General features: G+C 28.1%; 2 protein-coding genes across 4 annotated transcripts in view; one reads left to right on the forward strand and one right to left on the reverse strand.

Annotated features, from left to right (window-relative positions):
* Positions 1 to 12,473, forward strand: part of LOC106677696 (serine/threonine-protein kinase meng-po) — a 46,953-nt gene extending 34,480 nt beyond the window's left edge. Inside the window, exons 1-7 of one of the 2 annotated variants that reach the window (XM_014415774.2) lie at positions 3,543 to 3,657; positions 7,513 to 7,661; positions 7,744 to 7,924; positions 8,001 to 8,215; positions 10,131 to 10,302; positions 10,936 to 11,065; positions 11,733 to 12,473. In XM_014415774.2, the coding sequence (XP_014271260.1) occupies positions 3,646 to 3,657; positions 7,513 to 7,661; positions 7,744 to 7,924; positions 8,001 to 8,215; positions 10,131 to 10,302; positions 10,936 to 11,065; positions 11,733 to 11,974 (1,101 nt within the window). In that variant the 5' untranslated portion in view covers positions 3,543 to 3,645 and the 3' untranslated portion in view covers positions 11,975 to 12,473. Of the gene's footprint in view, positions 1 to 3,542; positions 3,658 to 7,512; positions 7,662 to 7,743; positions 7,925 to 8,000; positions 8,216 to 10,130; positions 10,303 to 10,935; positions 11,066 to 11,732 lie in introns of those variants that run through there. The other variant, XM_014415773.1, reaches the window with a different exon arrangement.
* Positions 12,474 to 16,308: 3,835 nt separating this feature from the next.
* LOC106677698 (sodium/calcium exchanger 1) overlaps positions 16,309 to 21,542 on the reverse strand; it is a 65,761-nt gene continuing 60,527 nt past the window's right edge. Inside the window, exons 13-15 of one of the 2 annotated variants that reach the window (XM_067049479.1) lie at positions 20,618 to 20,768; positions 19,167 to 19,345; positions 16,309 to 17,992 (exon numbers count right to left, since the gene is read on the reverse strand). In XM_067049479.1, the coding sequence (XP_066905580.1) occupies positions 17,750 to 17,992; positions 19,167 to 19,345; positions 20,618 to 20,768 (573 nt within the window). In that variant the 3' untranslated portion in view covers positions 16,309 to 17,749. Of the gene's footprint in view, positions 17,993 to 19,166; positions 19,346 to 19,381; positions 19,561 to 20,617; positions 20,769 to 21,542 lie in introns of both variants that reach the window. The other variant, XM_014415776.3, reaches the window with a different exon arrangement.

The raw sequence follows: 21,542 nt of genomic DNA on the forward strand, positions 1-21,542 counted from the left end.
GTTATTTTACACTTATGTTTTTTCTTTTTTTCCTTTTTGTAACCACAGTGTTTGTATATTTTTTAGCTCTGACGAAGTCCTGCAACGTGGGGCGAAACGTTGGCTCAATAAAATAGTATATTTATGTACTACGAGTTGTTTTTTTTTTACCGCACCCGGACCATATTCCATTCAACTTAAATAATAATAATATTATGCGGGAAGTTACAAATGTATTTTTTAAAGAACATAGTTACCGTTCTTTTTATATAGACAAAGAGAGATACAATTTTAAATGATATGGAGACATCCTTACTTTAGAAAAATTTTCTCCCTAATAAAAGCAAACATTTTAAAATCTGAAACTTTGAGTGTCGGACAATAATACGAACCCACGAACGCTTTAGTAAGAGATGTACGGTATGTTAGTGTATGAGGGTAGGTAAATACAGATAAATTTGTTCGTAGAAGGTCGATGGAAGGTACTGTAAAGCAGTATCTCAGTGAAGGATAATGTAGGTAGGTTGGTTCTGACAAAACATTTAAAGTGGACAGAATATAAAGAGAATGGTAAATTAAAGAAACGGAGGATTGCTTTGAAGAGTGGGTAGAGGCTGGATCGTTACTTCGATATATCAGACCCAAATATATGTTGGATCTTGAATAAATTTTATAAATCAATTAATTAATTATTTTAGTATTTTTTTATTTTTTAAGAGTTTCCTTCCTTTTATTGGCTACCGTGGCTGCAGGATATAAGAAAGGGTATAACTTTCTTGAGGATACAAGATAATCTTGGTAAGAGAGCTAGTGGCATAATTACGATTATAAGAACAATTTAATGTAGATTAGAAAATTATGGAACATATAATGAATTATAATCAGAGACTTATTGTTCAAATAATATGTATTGCAACTTTACTGTATCAGCTTTTGGCGTGTGAGCATGATCGTAAGGAATAATTAAAATATTATTTAGAACTTCATTGCCGAAAAACGATTTTCGATGACTTATATTAAAAATTTCTGTTTGAAACTGTATCTGAGATCTTTAAGTTATCGGTGAATTTGGGAGACGTACGCTTCCACGTATATTTCAGGCCAAGTTTAAGAAATAATGATAGTTATTAATAAATTATGATTATAAATTATAAGTAAAAGATGGTCAGGAGTGCGATCAGCAAAGATACACAAATAAACAAAACTTATTTATTTTTACCGAACTTTCATCTTAAATTTCAGGCCTATATTGAACAAGAAAATACTGTTGTATATTTAAGATTTTGGTAACCTCAGTAGTAAGGCCTATTTTGAGCTTTTTATTTATTATTACACCTGTCCTGAACCAATTTATTGATTTTTTGTTGCATGGGGTTTTCATGGATTGTGAAAGGTGCCGGATAATTACAAATGCTAGTTAGGAAACCGAAGTTATGCCAAGGCAAGAAGTTGTGCTAACCTTGATTAACGAAAAGGGAAAAACTGGTAGTGAAAAATTTCTGCAGGTATAAGTATCATAGGGGAAAGTACTATGGTATTCTTCATTATAAAAAAAAATCAGAAAGATAAGATAAAATAAACTGATAAAAAGAAAAAAAAAAGATAAGAAAAAATGGAAGAGAAACAAAATGATTGAATAAATATTTGAAACGTTGGACCAGAAGCAGATAGTGTTACATTCTCATTTCATCATAGTGACGTATTTCCAAGCGTCAGTGAAGACGTACTGGAAGTTAATCGGTCCTGAAGACGTCATATTAATGAAGTTCCACTTAAACCTAGCTGTTTCAAAGTCGTTAATCTTCCAGGAACTTGTCCACAAGCAAATTTGAAAACTAATTTTGCGAGATTAACTCTTTCCTTGTCCAAGAATGTTATAAAATACTTTAAAAAGATGAAATTACTTGAGAAGGAGTAATCCTTACATAAAGGTAACATCGGCCAAAATAGAAAACAAGAAAGGTGATATACGTTTAAACAAAAAATTAAAAATCTTTATAAATTACAATTATGACAGTCCAGCTGTGTAAAAAAGTTTTTGGGACGCGACATATTTATTTACAATCTTTTTGGGCTCTTCAACCACTGAAATTATTTTTCCCTGTACAAATATTTTATGAAAAACAATGACCTGACCATTGTTTGTATGGTGAGAAAAATTATTTTTTTTGTTATGTTAAAATATGTTCTTATATATATGTATATGTAGTTGACCGTAAAAATTTAAATATAAAAAGATGGTCAGGGTTGCGGTCAATCAAAGAACAAATAGTTTTAGAACAAAACGTTTCGCCCCACTTTGCAGGGCTTCATCAAGGCTAAAAAGATACAAAAAAAAACTGAGAATATTACAACAATAAGATAAAATAAGGTAATTTAAGTTAGGATAAATATTATGTAAAAATAAAGTGATAAGAAATTACATATAAATAAAAGGAAGGAAGACATAAAATAGTATGAATATAAAATAAACATGAATAAACAATGATAAGAATAAAAAATAAACAATGGCAAGAGTAAAAAAATTTTAAAAATATACAGTTAATAAAGTACAGGAGATGTACATAAAACAAAAACAATACGGGGGGGGGAGAAGAAAGTAGATATTAAATAAATGAATAAATGAGTAAAAATATTTTATTATCATTTAATATCATTATTATTATTCTTATTTATATTTATTCCTTCAAGACGTTTATTTAACCTCTACTTCCCCCCCCCCCCCCGTATTGTTTTTCTTTTATGTACTCTCCTGTACTTTGTTAACTGTATATTTTATGTATTTTTAAAAAATTTATACTCTTGCCATTGTTACTTATTTTTTATTCGTACCATTATTTATTTTATATTGATACTATTTTATGTATTCCTTCCTTTTATTTATATGTAATTTCTTATCACTTTATTTTTACATAATATTTATCCTAGCCTAAATTACCTTATTGTAGTAATGTTCTCAGTTTTTTTTTTGTATCTTTTAAGCCCTGATGAAGCCCTTCCAAGTGGGACGAAACGTCGGACATTAAAATAGTTATAAACTATTTGTTCTTTTTTTGATCGCAACCCTGACCATCTTGTTATATTTAAAATATGTTTTGTTAAGTTAATCTTGATTATTTATTTACTTTGTTTATTATTTTTTTTTTTTTTTTTGGTTTTTGGTATTTCCTACTGCTACTATTTAAAAATTATGTTAGATTTTTATAATATATTTCATTTATTTATATTACATTCGTTAACCGAATCTAAAATCATCCTAAAATTTAAAAATAAAACTTTTAATAAAGTAAAAAGAAAAAATTCTTCATATTCTCAGTATACAAACATGATTATTGTACCCGTTGTTATTCTTTTGATAAATATGGCCATACTCAATCCTGGAGCTCTGTATCTTACGGTAGTTAATAGTGTTGATAGATGTGTGCTATTATTACTCCCAAAACAAAGGGGAGTGGTATAGACAGAAAAGTGTGACTGCTAGCCCAGAAATAGTGATCGGTTGTTGAACAGGGACTGACGCGGTTCTCTTTCCCAGTAGCCCCCTCCAGCGGTCCACGCCTTCCTATATACCCAACTCTCTCGGCTCTCTCATGTCAGTTCTCTCTGAGCCTTCAGTGTCTTGTGGACTGTGTATTATTTTACCATTTTACCTTCTCTTCGCTCAAAATGAGGAAAGTGGTGAGTGGTCGTATGTAACATTACAGTCTTGATTAATTATATATGTTATAGTTTTTTTTCTATTCGAATTAGTTAAATATTTATCAATTTGTATGGGATAGCGATTGATAAATATTGGGTTACTCTTTCAATTTGAAATATAATCATTTTATGTTTTTTATCAGTGCATAACTGCCATTCCTTGGAAGAAGTTTTTTTTTTTATTGAAATAATCAGGACAATTATCATTTAGGCTGCAAGTACTCACTCAATCATATCGTATATTCATATTTTAAAAAAACTAGAAAAGTAAATAAATAATAATGAAAATAAAATAAAATGAATAATAATAAAATAGTATGTACACATCGTAACTAAACTTAAATCTTTAAATAAATTTAATATTAGCAAAATAAGAGAGCAACTTAGGCATAGAATTAAAATAAAGGTAATAAAATAAATCATTTTGAAGAAATAGAAAGAGTGAATAGGAAATAAAAATTTATTTATAATTCAATAGAAAAAAAATGCACAATAACCGTTATCAGTTGAAAGATATTTCCTCAAAAACAAAGTAATTATTCTCGTACAAGATCGAATTATTTGATTTTAAAATCCTGGAGAACGTAACATAAATATACCATTCAATAACTAAATAAATAAAAAAACTAAATAAAAAAAAATCATTTTTTCTAAATTCTTAATTTTTATTTTTTATCTAACTGCGAAAAGTTATGATTTTACTTATAATCGAGAACCATTCTCATAGTTACATCTGAAAAAGCAATTTTGAATTAATCTTACTAAATCTCCGATGTTTGAATCGATCGTACTAAATCTCCGGTGTTAAAGTGAATTAGGAAGTGGTTAAACATATGTTGAAGAGTCGAATGTTGTTTTCGTGCTGCGGCGTCGAAGAAGTGATAAAATATCAAACCTGTTTTTCTTGTAGGAAATGAGACAATCATTGAAATTGATTTTTTCTTTATTACTATACTAATAATTTTAAAATATTTTTGCATTTGAATAGTTCTAACTAAAGTAATATATAGGAATTTAAAAGTTAAAAATAGTATTATATTTTAGTAAATAAGAATAATAACAGATTCCATCACCCTAAAAAAAAAAAAAAACCAAAGCTGCAGAATAAAGTTTCGGAAATTTGGAACTTAAAATTTCTGCTTATTGTTTCTGCTGAAATAGAGCTCTGTATAAAAATATTCACAAGAAATTCAAGTGATCAAAAACACTTAATTTCTGGAATATCATTTATTAAGTAATTTTTGTTTTGCTCGAAGGCATAGATTATATTTTCTAATTATTCTTTCCTTCCGGATAATTTAGTAGCTTTCTTACTACAAACTTTTATTTTTATTAATTTTACATTAGTAAAATAAAATATTCCTTCTAACGTTTCGGATTGTTGGTCCATCTTCAGGTGTTGATTTTGATTTATTTTTTGCATCAATATCCTTGACTAATTTTTTAATGGCCACTTTATTTGCGAATCCTAAAGGAAATTTTGTCATATTTTAAAACTCCCAAAAATTATAGATTGTTGATTATTGGTCTGAAGCGTCGATAGGAATATTTTATTAATGAAAAATTAATAAAAATAAAAGTTCGAATAAATTACCCAGAAGAAAAAACTAACAAAAAATATTAAATAAATTTGTTAAGTGGCAAATAATAGTAACAGAGATTTATTTCTGAAAGTATTTAATTTATTTGATTGAAATACCTACTCTTGTGTGAATTAAGTAAAGATTTTATTAAGTTGAGGTATAAAGTATCGTTTACTTAATTCAAGTTTGATTGACAAATACTCTATAGAAAAATTTATATAATTAAGAAAATGTTTATAAATATAGGTCGAACTAATGCTGGACAGAGGAGTAAAAGTTGGTATTTAATGTTTAAATTCATATAAAAAAAATAATTAAAAAGATAAATATTCCTGATATAATTTACATATGCATATGCATCTCTGTGCCGTTCTCACTAAAGCTGTGATGTAAGCGTGGCAGACTGCTGGTCCTGGAACTCAGCCATAACATGACGTCAATCTATAAAATGTTTACTAACCCCATCGTATAAATTTATGTATAATGAAACAATTTTAGCATTTATACCTTCTAAATTAACTTATCTTGCTGCCTATAATATTAAATTTTCAACAATTTCATTCGAAGAATAATTCATTTCAACTGATTCTTTAAAATAGAACTTACTTTACTTAGCTTTACACAGCATAAACATACATGTATGAAAACGTAATTTCAAACAATTTTGTTTAGTATTCAATTGGTCTACTAATGTCTAAGTTGAATTTGTTGATAGTTACAATATTTTTTCTAATTTGAAAAATTCAAAATAGCCATTCCAGACAACTCTAAAGGTAATAATTATAATTTTTATTCATTCTGGGATTGATCCTTTTAGAATAATATACAGGCGTCAGAATTAGGCTTCAGAGCCTTAGAGTGAAATACAAAATAAGTATGAAATTATAAAACGACATAAAATATAAAAACATGATAAATTTGAAAAGATTAAAATGAACAATAATTAACAGAATATATAAAATGATAATAGAACAAATAAAGTAAAACCATATGTCATATTATAAAACATAAGATGACAAACACTTCTGATAATAAATAATTGAAAACAAAAATGATAAAAATCCAATATAATTAAACTAAAAATCATAAATAGAAAGGTACAATTTCTGCTAATATACATTTTAGGTACTGCATTTTCACTAAAAGAAAACCATCAGAATTGAAAATGTTCCAATTTAAACTTATCCAATTTCCTTATAGATTATTATAAATTTATGTTGTATTTTATTTTAAAAGAAAGTTCTAACAGTCGAGATATACAATTAAATAAATATAGAGACCTGAGGGGAACCCAATGTCCCTAGACCGACCGAGTTGGTGGCACCGAGCCAAGCCTCCCTCTTACCGTTCCTCGTGGTAAAAATTTATTATCCTCCGTGTTTACAAGATGCAATGGACACATAATCGTTACTGTATTTCCATCTTCTATGAAATATATATTTACCTCTCGTTGGCGAGCTGTGAGATATCGATATATTTACAATAATTATCAACTACTATTTGAAAGGAAACATAGATTCGATTAGAAAATGTAGAAATATAGCCCGATTTTCGGAATGTATAATGAAATGAATATTAGGCAAAACAGAATTCATTCTTGGTAAATATGTATTAGTTTATTATTTTTCATAAATTTGGGTAAAATTGTGGTTGTCTTTTCATACTGAAACTGTAATATTAAAATAAAATATATTACTTTTTCTTTTTTATAAGCTATAACTTTAAAGGCTTTAGGATTTTAGTTAGAATCTTCTTCTTTTTGGAATATACCAACATTTGTTTTTATTCATATATATACAATTTAACAAAAAAAACTCAGTTTAGTTAAACTTTATTTTTTCTAGTACTTACTATAATTGTAATATAAGAAATAAAAATCACTATCCAACTAGTCTACTGTCTGTAATCATAATTTATAATTTGATGTATAAAATCTTATCATATACTTTAGGTTAATAGGAAGTTATGTTTTATTATATTCAAGTATGAAAGTTTTTTATAACAGCAGGGGAAAAAAGTAAATATAAATATTTTTTTTCGGTGAAATAGCGCTTTTACTGATTTCATTAATTGGAATGCAAGTGGAAGGATAAAAATGAAATAACAGTGATAACAAATGAATTTATTTCTTTATTAACCAATACTACAAAGTCCATACTTTTCTATTAAGTTACTACTTTTTTAAATGCTGTTTACAAACACTCTGTTTATTGCTGTAGTTTTTATAAATAAAATGTTTTTTTATTTGCAGATCAATTTAGCGGAGGAGTTTGATATTCTTCAAATAGTTGGTGAGGGATGGTTCGGGAAAGTCCTCCTGGTAGAGCACCGAGTGACTGACACCGAGATGGTCCTCAAAGCTCTGCCAAAACCTTATGTATCGATAAAAGACTTTTATAGGTAATAATGCTTTCTTAATATGTCATGTTAGTAATAATTTATTTACCTTGAGAAAGTTATATTTTATTATATTTCTTTACAGGGAATTCCATTATGGCCTCCAACTTTCCGCCCACAAGAATCTCATCACCACTTATGACGTCGCCTTCGAGACAGCCGGTTTCTACGTCTTCTCTCAAGAGTATGCACCACTGGGAGACTTGATGTCCAATATCTCAGAAACTGGAATCGGTGAATTGCACAGCAAGAAAGTTGCAAAGCAGGTAATTTGAATGCGAAGCGTTATTTAAACTATTATTTTAAAATTGTGCATAAAACATGTGTCATACTTTTGTGCAGCTAGCGGCCGCTTTGGATTACATACACGCGCACGGGCTGGTTCACAGGGATGTGAAACTGGACAATATCTTGGTCTTCCGATCAGATTTCTCCAGGATAAAGCTGTGCGACTTCGGCGAGACGCGGAAAGCTGGCACTTTGGTCACCAGGAGGAACGAGTGGCTGCACTACGCACCACCGGAAGTCCTAGCTATTGCCAATGACCAGCTGTATGAGTAAGTTATCTATCTCATATTAATTCATGAGTAGGTTGGTTCCAACAGGATTCAAACAATTAACAAATCAGGTCCATGCGTAGTACCGTTTTCTGTTCCTAACCCTTTCTCTAACATACTTATGTCAATTTGATCATTTATGAATCGTGTTGGAACAAGTATAATACTTGTAGTTTGAAAGTATCTCTGGTTTCAATATCTCCATTGGCCTAACTCAGAAAAATCAATTCTAAACAATGTCATTTCCACTTTTATTTTATTTATACAAGTATTATAATTACTCATTTTTTACTTCGTTACATAATCCCTTGCGCAGAGGAATGATGGTGATTAGTTAAAAAATAAATAAATTTTCAAGATTTAACTTAATATAAAAGTTTTATGGATGGTCTCTTTCAGAATTTTCAGTTGGAACCATATTTTTATATAATTTCGGTATGAGGAGACTTTGAAACAAGGAAACAAAGAAAAAAAAATAAACACATCTATACATAAATACCTATGCACTTAAAAACCAACATAAATAAAGAACAGAACATATAGATCAATTTGTTCAATATATAAGTAGGGAGAGTCTGTCTCCAATGGCTCTTGATACCAGTGATGGGAAAGAACTGCTGGAATCCTGGAGTTCTACCATGCCATCCACATTTGGGTGACAGGGCTTGATTCGGGGTTCAGTAGTAAGAGCACAGTGAGTGCAGCATAATTTACATTGTTGTTTCTTGAAGAAAAAGGCAAAGTAAGAACCTCCAGTTTTATTTCAAAATGAAAAAAAGGGGATAAAATTTTAGACTGCTGAAAAATCAAAATAACACTTTAGCTGATTTTTTTGATTATACTGATATTTTTCTCTATAAATAATGGCATTTTTAAGCTTTTGATTGAGCATACTTCCTAATTTTAAGATTATACTATCAATGAAAAGGACAAAAAAATAATAATAAATGGAAAATTTTGATAACTACTTGTCTATCTGATTTTCCTACCCAATTTTTCATTGTTACCCTGTGAAACCTGATCCCAGCTTTCTTAAATGTATTTAGCCATTTTCTGGATCTGTTTTGAATAAGATAAATGTTATTACTTGCAAAAAGTGAGTTGTTTCAATAATGATAATATATAATATAACTTGTATCAATAGGTGTTAGATTTAAAATAAAAATGTTAAACCGGTATTGAGGGTAAAATTGAAAAACAAGTTTAAGAAATGTCATTTGAGATGATGATTTCAGTAATTTTTTAAGACAAGTAAGGACTAGATTAGCTACTGGTTGGCTCTAGTCCAATTCTCGACATGATGTTTGTCAGTATTGGGGTCGGGGGCCAATGGCGAGACGGTCTCCACTTTTGTCAAATGATCCTTCACAGACCATATTTTTCTTTATTTTGATGATAGGTTAATATTTTAGAATACTTATTCAAAATGATAATACCCTAGATATAAAAGTTAGTGATAACAGGGAATTGTGAGACCAAACTTACCTCATTTAATCTTTAAAACTCATTTTTCAAAAATTTTATAACAAAATAAAGAAAAACAAATCATTGAGGGGTATTTGAAATAACACATAATATTTCTACATGGAACGTTTCTTTAATTATTTGTTTTTAATGTCAAGTTATTTAAATGTTCTACTTTAATACTTATTTAAAAGATTTAAATGTAAATCTTAGAATAATAACAAAAAACTAAAAAGTCCAGTCCAGTTAAGTTGAGTTTAAATGATAGAAATCCTATAAAATTCATTCTAATACAAAATTATTTAACATTTCTCTCAATCTATTTTATAAATCACTGTTATGAACACCATTGTCTATAAATATTATGAACCATTATACATTATGCAGTCCATAATTAGTTTTGCTTTGCATTTAAAACAGTATAATATAATATCATTCTTTTAATTTGTAGGTGCAATACTTCTCATGATGTTTGGCAGTTTGGCATAGCCATTTTCATCTGCCTGACAGGATGTCTGCCATGGCAGAAAGCTGCTCCCGATGACCCCAGGTTTGGCAGGTATTTACTATGGCAGCAAGGATCTAATGTTTTACTTCCAGTGAGGAGGCCTAAGCTATTTAAGGTAATCTAATTAAAAATTTAATTTATTTCATTGACTATATATTCTATTCTAAAGTGCTACATGCATAAGACATGACACACAATTGGTTTATAGCTACTGCGTACATTCAACAACAAAACAAACTATTCACTCATAATTAACTGACAGAGTCTGATAATCCTTTGTTGCTTCTCTAAATTTAAATACTTGATTGATTAGAAAAAAGTGAGAGTCCTAAATATGTAATACCTGGATAATTTTTGGGTACATACTAAAGAACTTTAATTTATTTTTTTAATTATGGAAGTTTTTCATGATTACTCTCTCAAGATGTAAAATATTATGCCATTCGATAATCTAATTCCATCAAATTCTTCAACGATCTCTGTAAAATCCCACATTACTACATATTTTGCCAATTCTCTACCTCAGTTGTTAACTGCAATTACAGATTCATAGAAAAACATATATACAAAGGTTTTTCATAGCATATTTTTATTAAAAAATTATACTTACATTATTCATCTTAATGAAGAAAATCATAAATTGAAAAATAATCACGTATATGATGTATGTATCCTTAATATATAAGACCAATTAAAATATGATAATTTGTATAGAAAGTAATAAAAAATATTATTTTTAATGTTTCAGCTGATCTCTAACAAAGCACAGAGGTGGTTTAGGAAGTATTTAGAACCTCGAGGAGAAAAAAGGCCAACTTCACTCAGCGACATGCCACGCTACTTGGAAGACAGATGGTTGGCCAGATCTGAAAGACCAGGTATTTTTTTTCTTTTTACACTCTTAAAATTAATATTTTATTTTGCAACATGTTGACATGTACATTTTAGAAAGTTCTAAATTTCTATAGTTCTATCTAGGGCTTTTTATTAGAAATTGTATATATTTTATGATAAGAAGGAAAGTTTATTAATTTGCACAACTGTTATTAATCACTTGTTGACATCATCTGTTGTCACAATTCTATTATCTTTACTCTGACTATAAAATATGATAGGGACTAGAAAGTTATCAAATCTCAAATGTTCTAAATTTGATTATTAGTAAAAATTCAGGACAAACTAAAATATATCTTTTTGGTAGTAATTTTCAAGCAATTTTAACTATTTCATAAATAGTCTCCTCACTAATTTCAATCTTTTAAATATTCTTAAACTTTACATATATTAATTATCATGAAAGATATGTAAAAGGAAAAAAAAAATTCTTTTCATAATTTGTAGTCATTGATTATTGGTTATTTTTGAAATCTATTAATTTTTATACAAGTTTTTTAACTGATTCCTATTATGAGATGAAATCTATATCATGATATTTTATTTTTAAATTAGTTAACATCAGTTTTGACAAAATTGATGGATTGAATTCAACCAAGAAAAATATTTAATTTTTATTCTAGTATGTTGAAATTTATTTTTTATTTTCAGAAGAGGAGAGGGAAGATGAAACTCTCTGCCCATCAATGTACAGCTACCATAGTAGTCCAGAAGAAAAGAACAGGTTATTATACACATTAACACAATACGGAATCGAGACAACGGTAGATCGTACAGCAAAGAAAGATAGGATAAGGGAATGGATACAAAGCAGTGTCATCGAAGAAGAAGATGAAGAAAAGATGGACGAAGGCACTTCTTCGACAGCTGGGAGCCAAGGCTTGAGTGCATGAAATTATAAACTGTAGTTGCTTCATCCCCATTCCAGGTTTAAAGCTAAGCTCTTAAGCTCATTAAAGCTAATCAGGGGCTAAGCACTCAAGAGATGAGTGCTTGGGGTTTTCCTATTTAAGCTTAGGAATGTGAAGTCTTTATCCGTCTATTCGTGAAGTGGCAATTTGCCATTTTTGTTCCCTATTGTCACTAGGTACTATTTATATTGCCTGTGATAGGAAGCGAAGGCTATTTACATCTGGTGAATAAATGTAAAAACCTTCCTTGATGGCGTTTACGAGGAGTATATGCCCGATCAGTATTGTAAACTGCTGTTTTTTTTTTAAATTGCAAATGTAACCTACACAGCAGGTATTTGTATCAATCTATGTATCTTTAAAGAAACTTGCTGAGATGTTTTCTTGTGAAAAAAATCTGATTATGATGAAAAGATGTAGGCTAGTCGATATTGTATGTTTTTAATTTTTTAGTAATAAATTTTGTTATTGATTGTGTAAATATTCCATTTCCTTGGATATAAATAATATATTTCCCCCCTTTTTCTTCCAGGACATCTAGTGCTCACTTTTATATAGAAAAATTATTTATATTTATTATATAATAATCATAATTCAATGAAACAGTCTATACTGTTTTAAAAACTATTTTTATTGATATATTAGTTTATAGTTATTGTTTACTTAATACAATACACAGTTTTCTTTTAAATTAAGAAACCTATTTGTAACCATAAATGATAATAACCTCTGTCGATGTCTAAATAGAAATCTTATTTATTTTCCATCGAGAAATAAAAATGATCCTTTTTTTTTCATCAGTGGTAGATATAATCATTAGGAAAAAATAGAACAAAAAAACTTCTGTTAGAATAATGGGAGTACTTAGTTGGTGAAATTCATGCATAAATGAATGCCTCTCATAGTTTATGGTCCTCCAAAAAATCAGGCTGATAAAAAGGAGTAATTTAATGAGTAATTAAATTCACATGAATTTTCCTCACATTGTAATTCATTGTAAAATATTCATCAGCATAAATAGTCTCAAGATTGTCAAAGCTTATTATTTTATTTTTTTTTAATTTATTAAAAATTATATTTAGTCAAAAATATCATAGAAAATGAAAAAACTTATATTAAACATTTAGCTTCTAAAATGTTAATTATTTGGAAATGCTAACAATGCCATTTTCATTAAAAAAGAAAATTCAAAATTTCTTATTTTCTGTATCAATAAAAAAAATTAAATAATTAAGTCTTCAAAATTACGAGTTTTGATTTTTACACCAATTATGATGAGATATCTCATATTACAATAATATAGTGCTCATAAATTTTGAATTTATGTCTCGGCATGTTTCTTGTTATTATGAATATAAACTTTTAGGCCATAAGAATATTATTTTATTTATTCTTTCTTTACTTTTTTTTTTACAGTTAAGACAAAGTAAAAAATTTAAATGTTGAATGTTGACATAGTTGCAATAATTTGTTATGAAAATATTTTTAAGAAGGAATAAAAAGATAAACCATTTTCTTTGAAGAACTGAATGGATAGTGCTAATACCATGAAAAAGAGAAAATTTCAGCTCATTAAAATATAACTTACTGATGTATTATCATACATGTATAAAAATGTACAATAAATATTGTACTGTTCTGCCGCTCAGTTTCAAACATCTGGAATTATCAGTTCAATAAAATCCAGAATGTTTAAAAACCTACATTTCTGTACAAAAAGAAATCACGATTCTTTCCTCCTTTGCCAATTTTAACTTTTCTTTCCATTGTTTTATTTGGTCAAACTATACAAAACTTAAATGTTTTGTATCTTCACTAGCATACACAATGTAGGTATGTAGTTATTAGATTGTGTGATAGCTGAATTAAAAAACATGTACAAGAATTGAGAAGATATTGAAAAGTATTTATATACTAACAGTAAAACACCCTACCCCTGATGATCCAAGAAATAAAATTCGATGAAATTACTTTTAACATATCCTATTAGCTTGACCATCCACTGCTGAAGTTGAAAACAGTGTAAAGTGATAAGTTTGATGCCAAAGAAAATGAAACTGTCCCCTTATCAGGAATGTCTGTTTTGAGAAGTTTCACAGTACAGCCTTTTAATAAATTATTGAATTGAAATTTTTAGTTTAGTTCAATAAGTAAATTTATAATCAAAATGTGAAGCATACATTTTGTTTCGTGCCATAATACACCTATATACAAAAAATAATTCCCGTAGATGCATTAATTCTAAATTCTTTGTTTGAAAACTGCCAAAGACAATATATTGGTACTCCTATAAACAATATTAAGTTAGGTACAAATACCCAAAATTTGTTGCTTATCAATACAAGAACATAACTTGGGTTTGTCAACAAATGGACTAAATGACTATTTACATAACATAAAACAATTAATTTATTAACATTTGTAATAAATCCATCTCATTCTATTTTAAAACAAATGATGTTTAATCAATAATCTAATTGTGAATAGTAACTAAATCTTTTAATTAGTAAAAAATATGGTATAGCTAACATATCACTAAAATATGTATGTATAATTTTTAAATAGAGGGAAAAGTAAAAATATCTATTAAAGACTATGGAAAATTGTATTCCCTTATTAGAGTGTTTATATGTCCTCCATATGTTTGTATGAGTGAGTTTATAATGAGTATTTTTGTTTATTGTTATGTTTCATTAAATATTGTGAAATTTAATATGTTATATTATGGAGTTTGATATATTTGATTAAAAAAATTTAAAAGAAAAATTGTTTGATTTTTAACCCTAGAAATATAATTTCTATGTAGAACCTAAACCACCGTGAAATATCTTAAAGTTCTTATTTAACAGTTATCAGATTAATTTCAGTTTGTCTTTCTGTTGTTATAAGTAAAAATAAAGATTAAAGTAGGAATTAAAGGTTTTTTAAATAATAATTTTGAACAGTAATAGAAACATAATTTAGAAATATTATTTTAAGTCTAATATGTGTTTGAATCTTCTTCATACACCTGATGTGCTGCATCAAAATTTGAGCCTTATTATGTTTTCTTATCTATGATCTGTTTTATATTTATTGCCTTGTTAAGCTTTTTCTTAACAGATTTTCATAAATCTTTATAACTCTAGGATTTCAGTTGGTAAGAAAATATGCTTCTGTTCCAGTTCCTTTGATCCTTAATTTTACATTGTGATGTTATCTTCTAATAAGTTATTATTAATAACCCAATGGTAGTGTGCAAGTAGCATCAGCATTCAGACATTCAATACAGGATAATTAGATACTGCACTGCTTTCAATGTTTCTATGTCAGACAAAAAGTAAAGAGATGATATTGAGTCTATTTAAGAAAGATTAGATGAAGTGTATTGGTTACCTTACTGAAACACATAGAATTACAATAATTTTGGAAAACGTTGATCTAAGATACCCAACAAATGAAAATCAATGATGTTGGTATGTCTGCCACAAAGGGTATAAAATATCCTCATTACAGTATTAAACAAAAAGTAGAGTGGACAGTGAGGTGAACTCAAATATTAAAGTAACATGACATATACCCAAAAAAAAAAAAACAGTTTATATTTTGTTTTTGGAGAAATGAGGATTTTATGTGTGAAAGTTTTTATTTATTGTTTTTGAGAAACATTTTTCATAGTATTTACTATTATTTCTAAATAAAGAGTTTAATTTGTATGCTTTAAAAGATCTTTTAAGGTGGGAAATTCCTGAAAGTTAACTTGTTTTGCTTGAAACAATCTCTGTTGGCCAAATAGTGAACTAAAATGTTAGTAAGTTCTTAAAACATTTACTAGATGTCAGCACTACACCAGAAATACGGGGTCTTTAGGAGCTCCTGCACAGAGATGTTCTCCTAATACAAAAATAAGAATTTCAGCTCAAAGGCTTTCGTTCAGCGCCTTTTAGGACATGGAGTGCTTTCTCTCGGTAGCCTTTATAACTAGTAAGAATCATATCACTAGAGCGCACTTGCATATAAAAAAATTCAAAAGTTCTAATAATCTTAGAGGAATTCCACATCATAATCTTAAGATTTTGAATTAAAATACTACCTTATTGTTACATTAGTAATTGGGAATGAAGTAGTTATTAAAGTGGACTATAAAACCATCTAATCAGGCACTAAGAACTCAGTTATTTAACACTAAAGATTTTAAATCTGTAACAGGATCCATTAAGGTACCAGAATAACTTAAAAAAAACAAACTGATACTAACGTTATGAATAATTACTAATACTGTAATAATTCAAAACATTACTAATTAACTAATAATTAAACCACTGATACTACACACCTGCAAACAATAAGTATTTATTTAATGAGAAGCCTACTAATTTTTGTCAACAAGAAATTTAATTTAAATATTTGAATCTCTCTTATTTAGAATTGGAAGCCACCATTCTAACTTTGTATCTTAAAAATAAAACAGGAAAATACATAAATATAATTTTTTTTTAATGAGGTGTAGATAATTTACCGTAGATTAATGATTGGAGAACTTAGTCAGGGGGGTGCGGTCAACAAAGAACAACATAAATAAATATGGTTTTGTTTATTTATGTTGTTCTATGCTGACCGCACCCCCCAACTAACTTCTCCAATGATTTTTTAAAAAATATCTAGACTGAGGAAAGAATACATCCTCAAAAGCAGAAAATATAATCAAAATCAAGTAATTAATTTATTACTTCAAATATCAAAATAACTTATTTTACTATTTATAAACAATATTTATTTGCACATAATACTAATAAAACTTCAGCCTTTTTTTTTATTAGTTTTTAAACAGTTAAATTTTATTATAATGAATTATAAATAAAGCCTAAAATTAACAAATACATTATTCTTCCTTTGCTAAAAAAAAGTTCTTATGATTAAAAGCACCATAGGATAACAAATTATTTTTTATCAATCTCACAACCCATTTTTTTTTTTTTTAAAGAGTGCATTTATAATTCAAACTGAACACAACTAGTAAACATAGTTACATTCCAGAATAAGTAAACCAATTTCAATGTTGAAATGAATCATAAGAGAATCTAAAATAAAATCTCAAAAATTTATATAAACAATCTTATGTTGTAGTTTAGAACATCTTATAAAATTTTAATTTATATAAAACTAAATACTGTTTTCACAAGCACTAAATTAAAAAATATGTTTATATATATTAACTTATTTATGAGAAACATTAAATAATTTCTTGATTTTACAATATAAAATATAAATTAATACATTATTTCTAAATTATATTCAAAAGAAATATTTACATAGATTTATTTACAACATTATTTCTAAGCAGTCAATAAATATCAATTTAAACTCTCCTTACTAAATAGAAAAAATAAAACTGATAAATTAAAATGTTTTTTAAAACATACTGTTGAGGTAAAAATTTCAGTTAACCTTAAAAAAGAGTAATTTCATCTCACATTAAGAATACAAAAAAATGCATATTACAAATTACTATGCAAAGTATTTAAATTCCAAAGAACCATTTTTTGGTTAAAAACTGATTTAAAGATTTTTAACTATAACAATAAATAAAATAATTTAAAATTATATTATGTATCTATGAATACATGTTTCACTTAATAGATTTTGCAAAACAACTAATTTAACTGAAGTAATCGAGAAAAATTTTCATGGAATCTTTTGAGGGATATCATACCTGAAACTCAAATTCAAACAGAATCATTACCTACTCAACACCTTTTCAAATGTTTTACTAAAAGTTTAAAAGTTAACATTAATGATTCCATGAATCTGGAAGTAGGAGAAAACGAGATATAGCACCCATAAAACAATGAGGATAGCCACTGTACTGTATTTCCCAGCAGGAGGCCCTCCAATTTCAGCTTTGCCAAATACTGCAAGGTTTCTTCTTGCAAGCAGGAGTATTGTTGCTATAATGGCGCAAATAGAATAAAGGAGAACACTGAAACCTAGTCCTGTAGATGGCACTATGAATGAAGTACCCTGAAAAAAAAATTAATACAATAAACTGTAGTTTCAAGAAATAATTAAAGACTAATATGTGTTTGGCATTTATAAAAATCAAAATCCCTATTTCATAAGAATTACTAAATCAATCATACCATAGTTAATGGCAGTCAATTTTGAATTAGTGAAATAGTATTATGTTCTTAACAAAGTCTGTGTTTATTTTCTGTTTCAATCCCTAAAATTAATTTGTATGCAAAACAAATCTTTATTTAATCTTTCTATATTTAAAATTCAGATTATGCATAATCAGTGAAATAAAAAGTTTTAGTGATTTTTATAAGTCTTCATGCATGAAGTCATGTAGTTTTACTAATTGCTTTATAAATGGGACAAAAGTGAAGGTGGAAGAGTTATTTACTCGATGGTTTGATTAAAATATTTAGAGCCAACAGCCTGAACAGTACGTCCTTTTCCTTAAAGATGAAGTTCGAGAGTGGAATCAAATTTTTGGTTCCAGTAGTGAAAAATATGTTCAACTATAAGGAGAAAGCTTTCAAATATAAAATACTGAGTCAATATGGGTAAGTAAGCTGAACTGAACGTAAAGTAGAATGGCAAAAGTATATATTCGAAAGATATTCTGGTACATTCTGTCTGAATATTATGAATTATAATAAGAACAAATCTTTAGAGACTGAGCCATAGGGAGAGTTATATAAATTTAATCTTTCCATTCATAAGGTAGGATATAATTTTTAACAAAACTAACAAGCACAAATTTTTAGATGTAGTGTGAGGACAGACTAATTCCTAACAAAATATTTAGATTTGTAATGTCATATTCAGTAATTTTTAATTAATGTACAACAACAAGAAAGGGGTTATTATGAATAGACATATTTTTGAGAATTGAAATTGCATTGGTTAGAATTAGACATTTTGAGATAATTTTTTCCAAATAATTAGCCCGATTCAATTTTACATAATTTATTTAATAAGTTACTAAACCTGTTTTTTAAAAAATTTTCTTCCATGATTTGCTTAATATTATGATAACTGTAGACAAAGTATGAAAGGAGTCAAGGATTAGTATCGTAAGTAAACATGTAAGATTTTTATTATTTAAAGAATGAACTTCTTGAAAGGAAAGGTTAATTTTAACCACCTCATTGATAAAATTATAAAAAATTAAGTGAGATTGTCTGACCTTTACTTGATGGTAAAGAGCAGCAACAAACCAAGGTAGACCGACACCCATTAGAACATTCACAGCAGTACTACCAGTGATGTGTATTAGAGCTCCATCAGCGTGACGTTCCATTCTTGTCACAGTTCTAGCACCAAGTGTATCTGGCAGTGATGTCCCCAGGGCGACAAATGTTAAAGCTAAACATAATATAGAAAAATAGATATGAAACTAACCTTCCAGCCATGATATAAACTTGCAAGGGTCCATGGTAATCCAAAACCAAGAAAAACATTGACTGCATTGCTTCCATTAATATTTCCAATAGCGTCATCAGCAAATTTCCCTCCCAAAACAGCAGTACAACTTGCTAATGTATCAGGCAAAGATGTTCCCATTGCAACCAAGGTTATAGCTGTAAATTACATCAGCTGACTATTCTAACAGTTAGTTATTAGTACAGACATTCACATATATTCTAATTGGGTTAATTATGTTATTGGATTAACACTCAGATAATTATATTCAGATTAATACTTGACCAAATACTATAAAATTAATTTGACCTATATATATTTAGTGGATGGTCTCATAGGATATATAAATCCCTGACCATCCTAAATGAGCGTTAAAGTAATTTACTTGGGTTAGATTGATCTGCATTAATGAACTACTTAATTGCCAATTTTTAGGTATTAACATTGAATTAACTTAAATCTATTTGTTTATGTATATATAATTTACTATTCTCAACTATAATTTTCCTGGCTCAATAAAAAACAATTATTAAAATAAAAATGATATAATAAATTTTTAGAAAAATAACTTTCTTCAACTGATTAATGTTTCAAAACAACTTTTATAAAAGTTAATACAAGCACAATTTTAATTTTACTGGATATTATGATGCATGCAGAATGATTCTTTGAAAAGCTTAGATTAGAAATTATAAGCATATATTTTTAGATAAAAAATAAGATTTTCAGTGTTATTAGCATTCTAAATGTTCAAATTAACTGCCCAAACCACTTTCAAAACCTCTAAGAATTTGTATATATACCATGCTATATCAAAATTATTACTACAAAACAAAAAATTGGAAAAGCTTAGCTAAAAGCTGAACCTTTAGTGATCACTATATTAGAATAATGTTTAAATAAACAAAAGTAGGTATGTGCATACAATGTTTTCTAGATTTAATGGTAGTTTATATATGTAAGACATTCAATTATCTTATATGTAATTATAGAATAAAATGTGTATCCCAGGAGTGCTCCAGAACCCATAGGGTTGAATCCTGGCTACAGTAACAGAATAAATAATTATCTGCCACAGCTGGATTTAAACCTAGGTCCTTGGAGTTAGTAGCACTGTATAATTAATACTAAAGTAAAATAATATTAGAATTTTTTAAATAGAACTTTTAAAATCTAAATCATATTCAATCAATAACCAATATTATATAATTTTACCAGTCATTGTATCCTCCAGACCAACTAAGCATCCAAAAATTGTTGCAAGATCTGCAATGATAGCTGTCATAAATCCAATGCCAACCAGAGAAATAAAGAAGCACAACCAACCACCAAAAATTGTTGGAGGAGGGATAAAAGAAAACAGCACCTAGAAAATAAGTAGATTTCATTTATCTCAAAATATGCATAAAATAATTAAACACAATCTATTGCTTGGGTTGGGTCATAATTACCTATATTTCAAGGTTCAAGAATAAATTTTAATATTTTTATTTTTTAATAAATTTGATTTGTTGTTTAAGAATAAAATCAATGGATGAAGCCCTGTTTGATACAAGTGTTACAGATCAACTTTGTGTCACCTGCCGAGACATGAATCACTACAACCTTCAAGCAAACTACCGTGATATATTTATTTGTAATAATTGTGTAAATACTTTATCTTAACCTTTGTTTAACTGCTGTTTATTATATTGCTGTATTCATAAATGTATTATTTGTACCAATAAAGATTACAATAGAATCGTCTTATACGTAGCATCTCTCGATGGTGTTTTTAAGCCCAGAAGCACAATGGAAATCCTAGCAACTGACTAGCAATACCCCTCATGGGTTCACCTTCTTAAAAGGCATTGAGTAATAATATATATCAGTGAATCATTAAATTCTAATTCTATTTTTGTAAAAGTAAGTTGTTTTTATTGCGTTCTACCTTCACTGGCTCTTTTCTTCTTCCTATATCCTCTGTCCTTTCGCCAGGATATACAATGAATACTTGTAGAACTGGCTACCCTTTCTATGGCAAGTGAATACCTTACAAAGGGATTATCCATTCCTGCAAGGACCAAAAGCAAATACTTGCCATCCCCTTCACGATTGTAAGTGAATACACTATGGTATGGAGTCTTCATCCTGCGAGGAT

This window comes from Halyomorpha halys, unplaced genomic scaffold, assembly GCF_000696795.3.
Source record: "Halyomorpha halys isolate HHAL.00 unplaced genomic scaffold, Hhal_1.1 Scaffold106.1, whole genome shotgun sequence".
Lineage (NCBI taxonomy): Eukaryota > Metazoa > Arthropoda > Insecta > Hemiptera > Pentatomidae > Halyomorpha > Halyomorpha halys.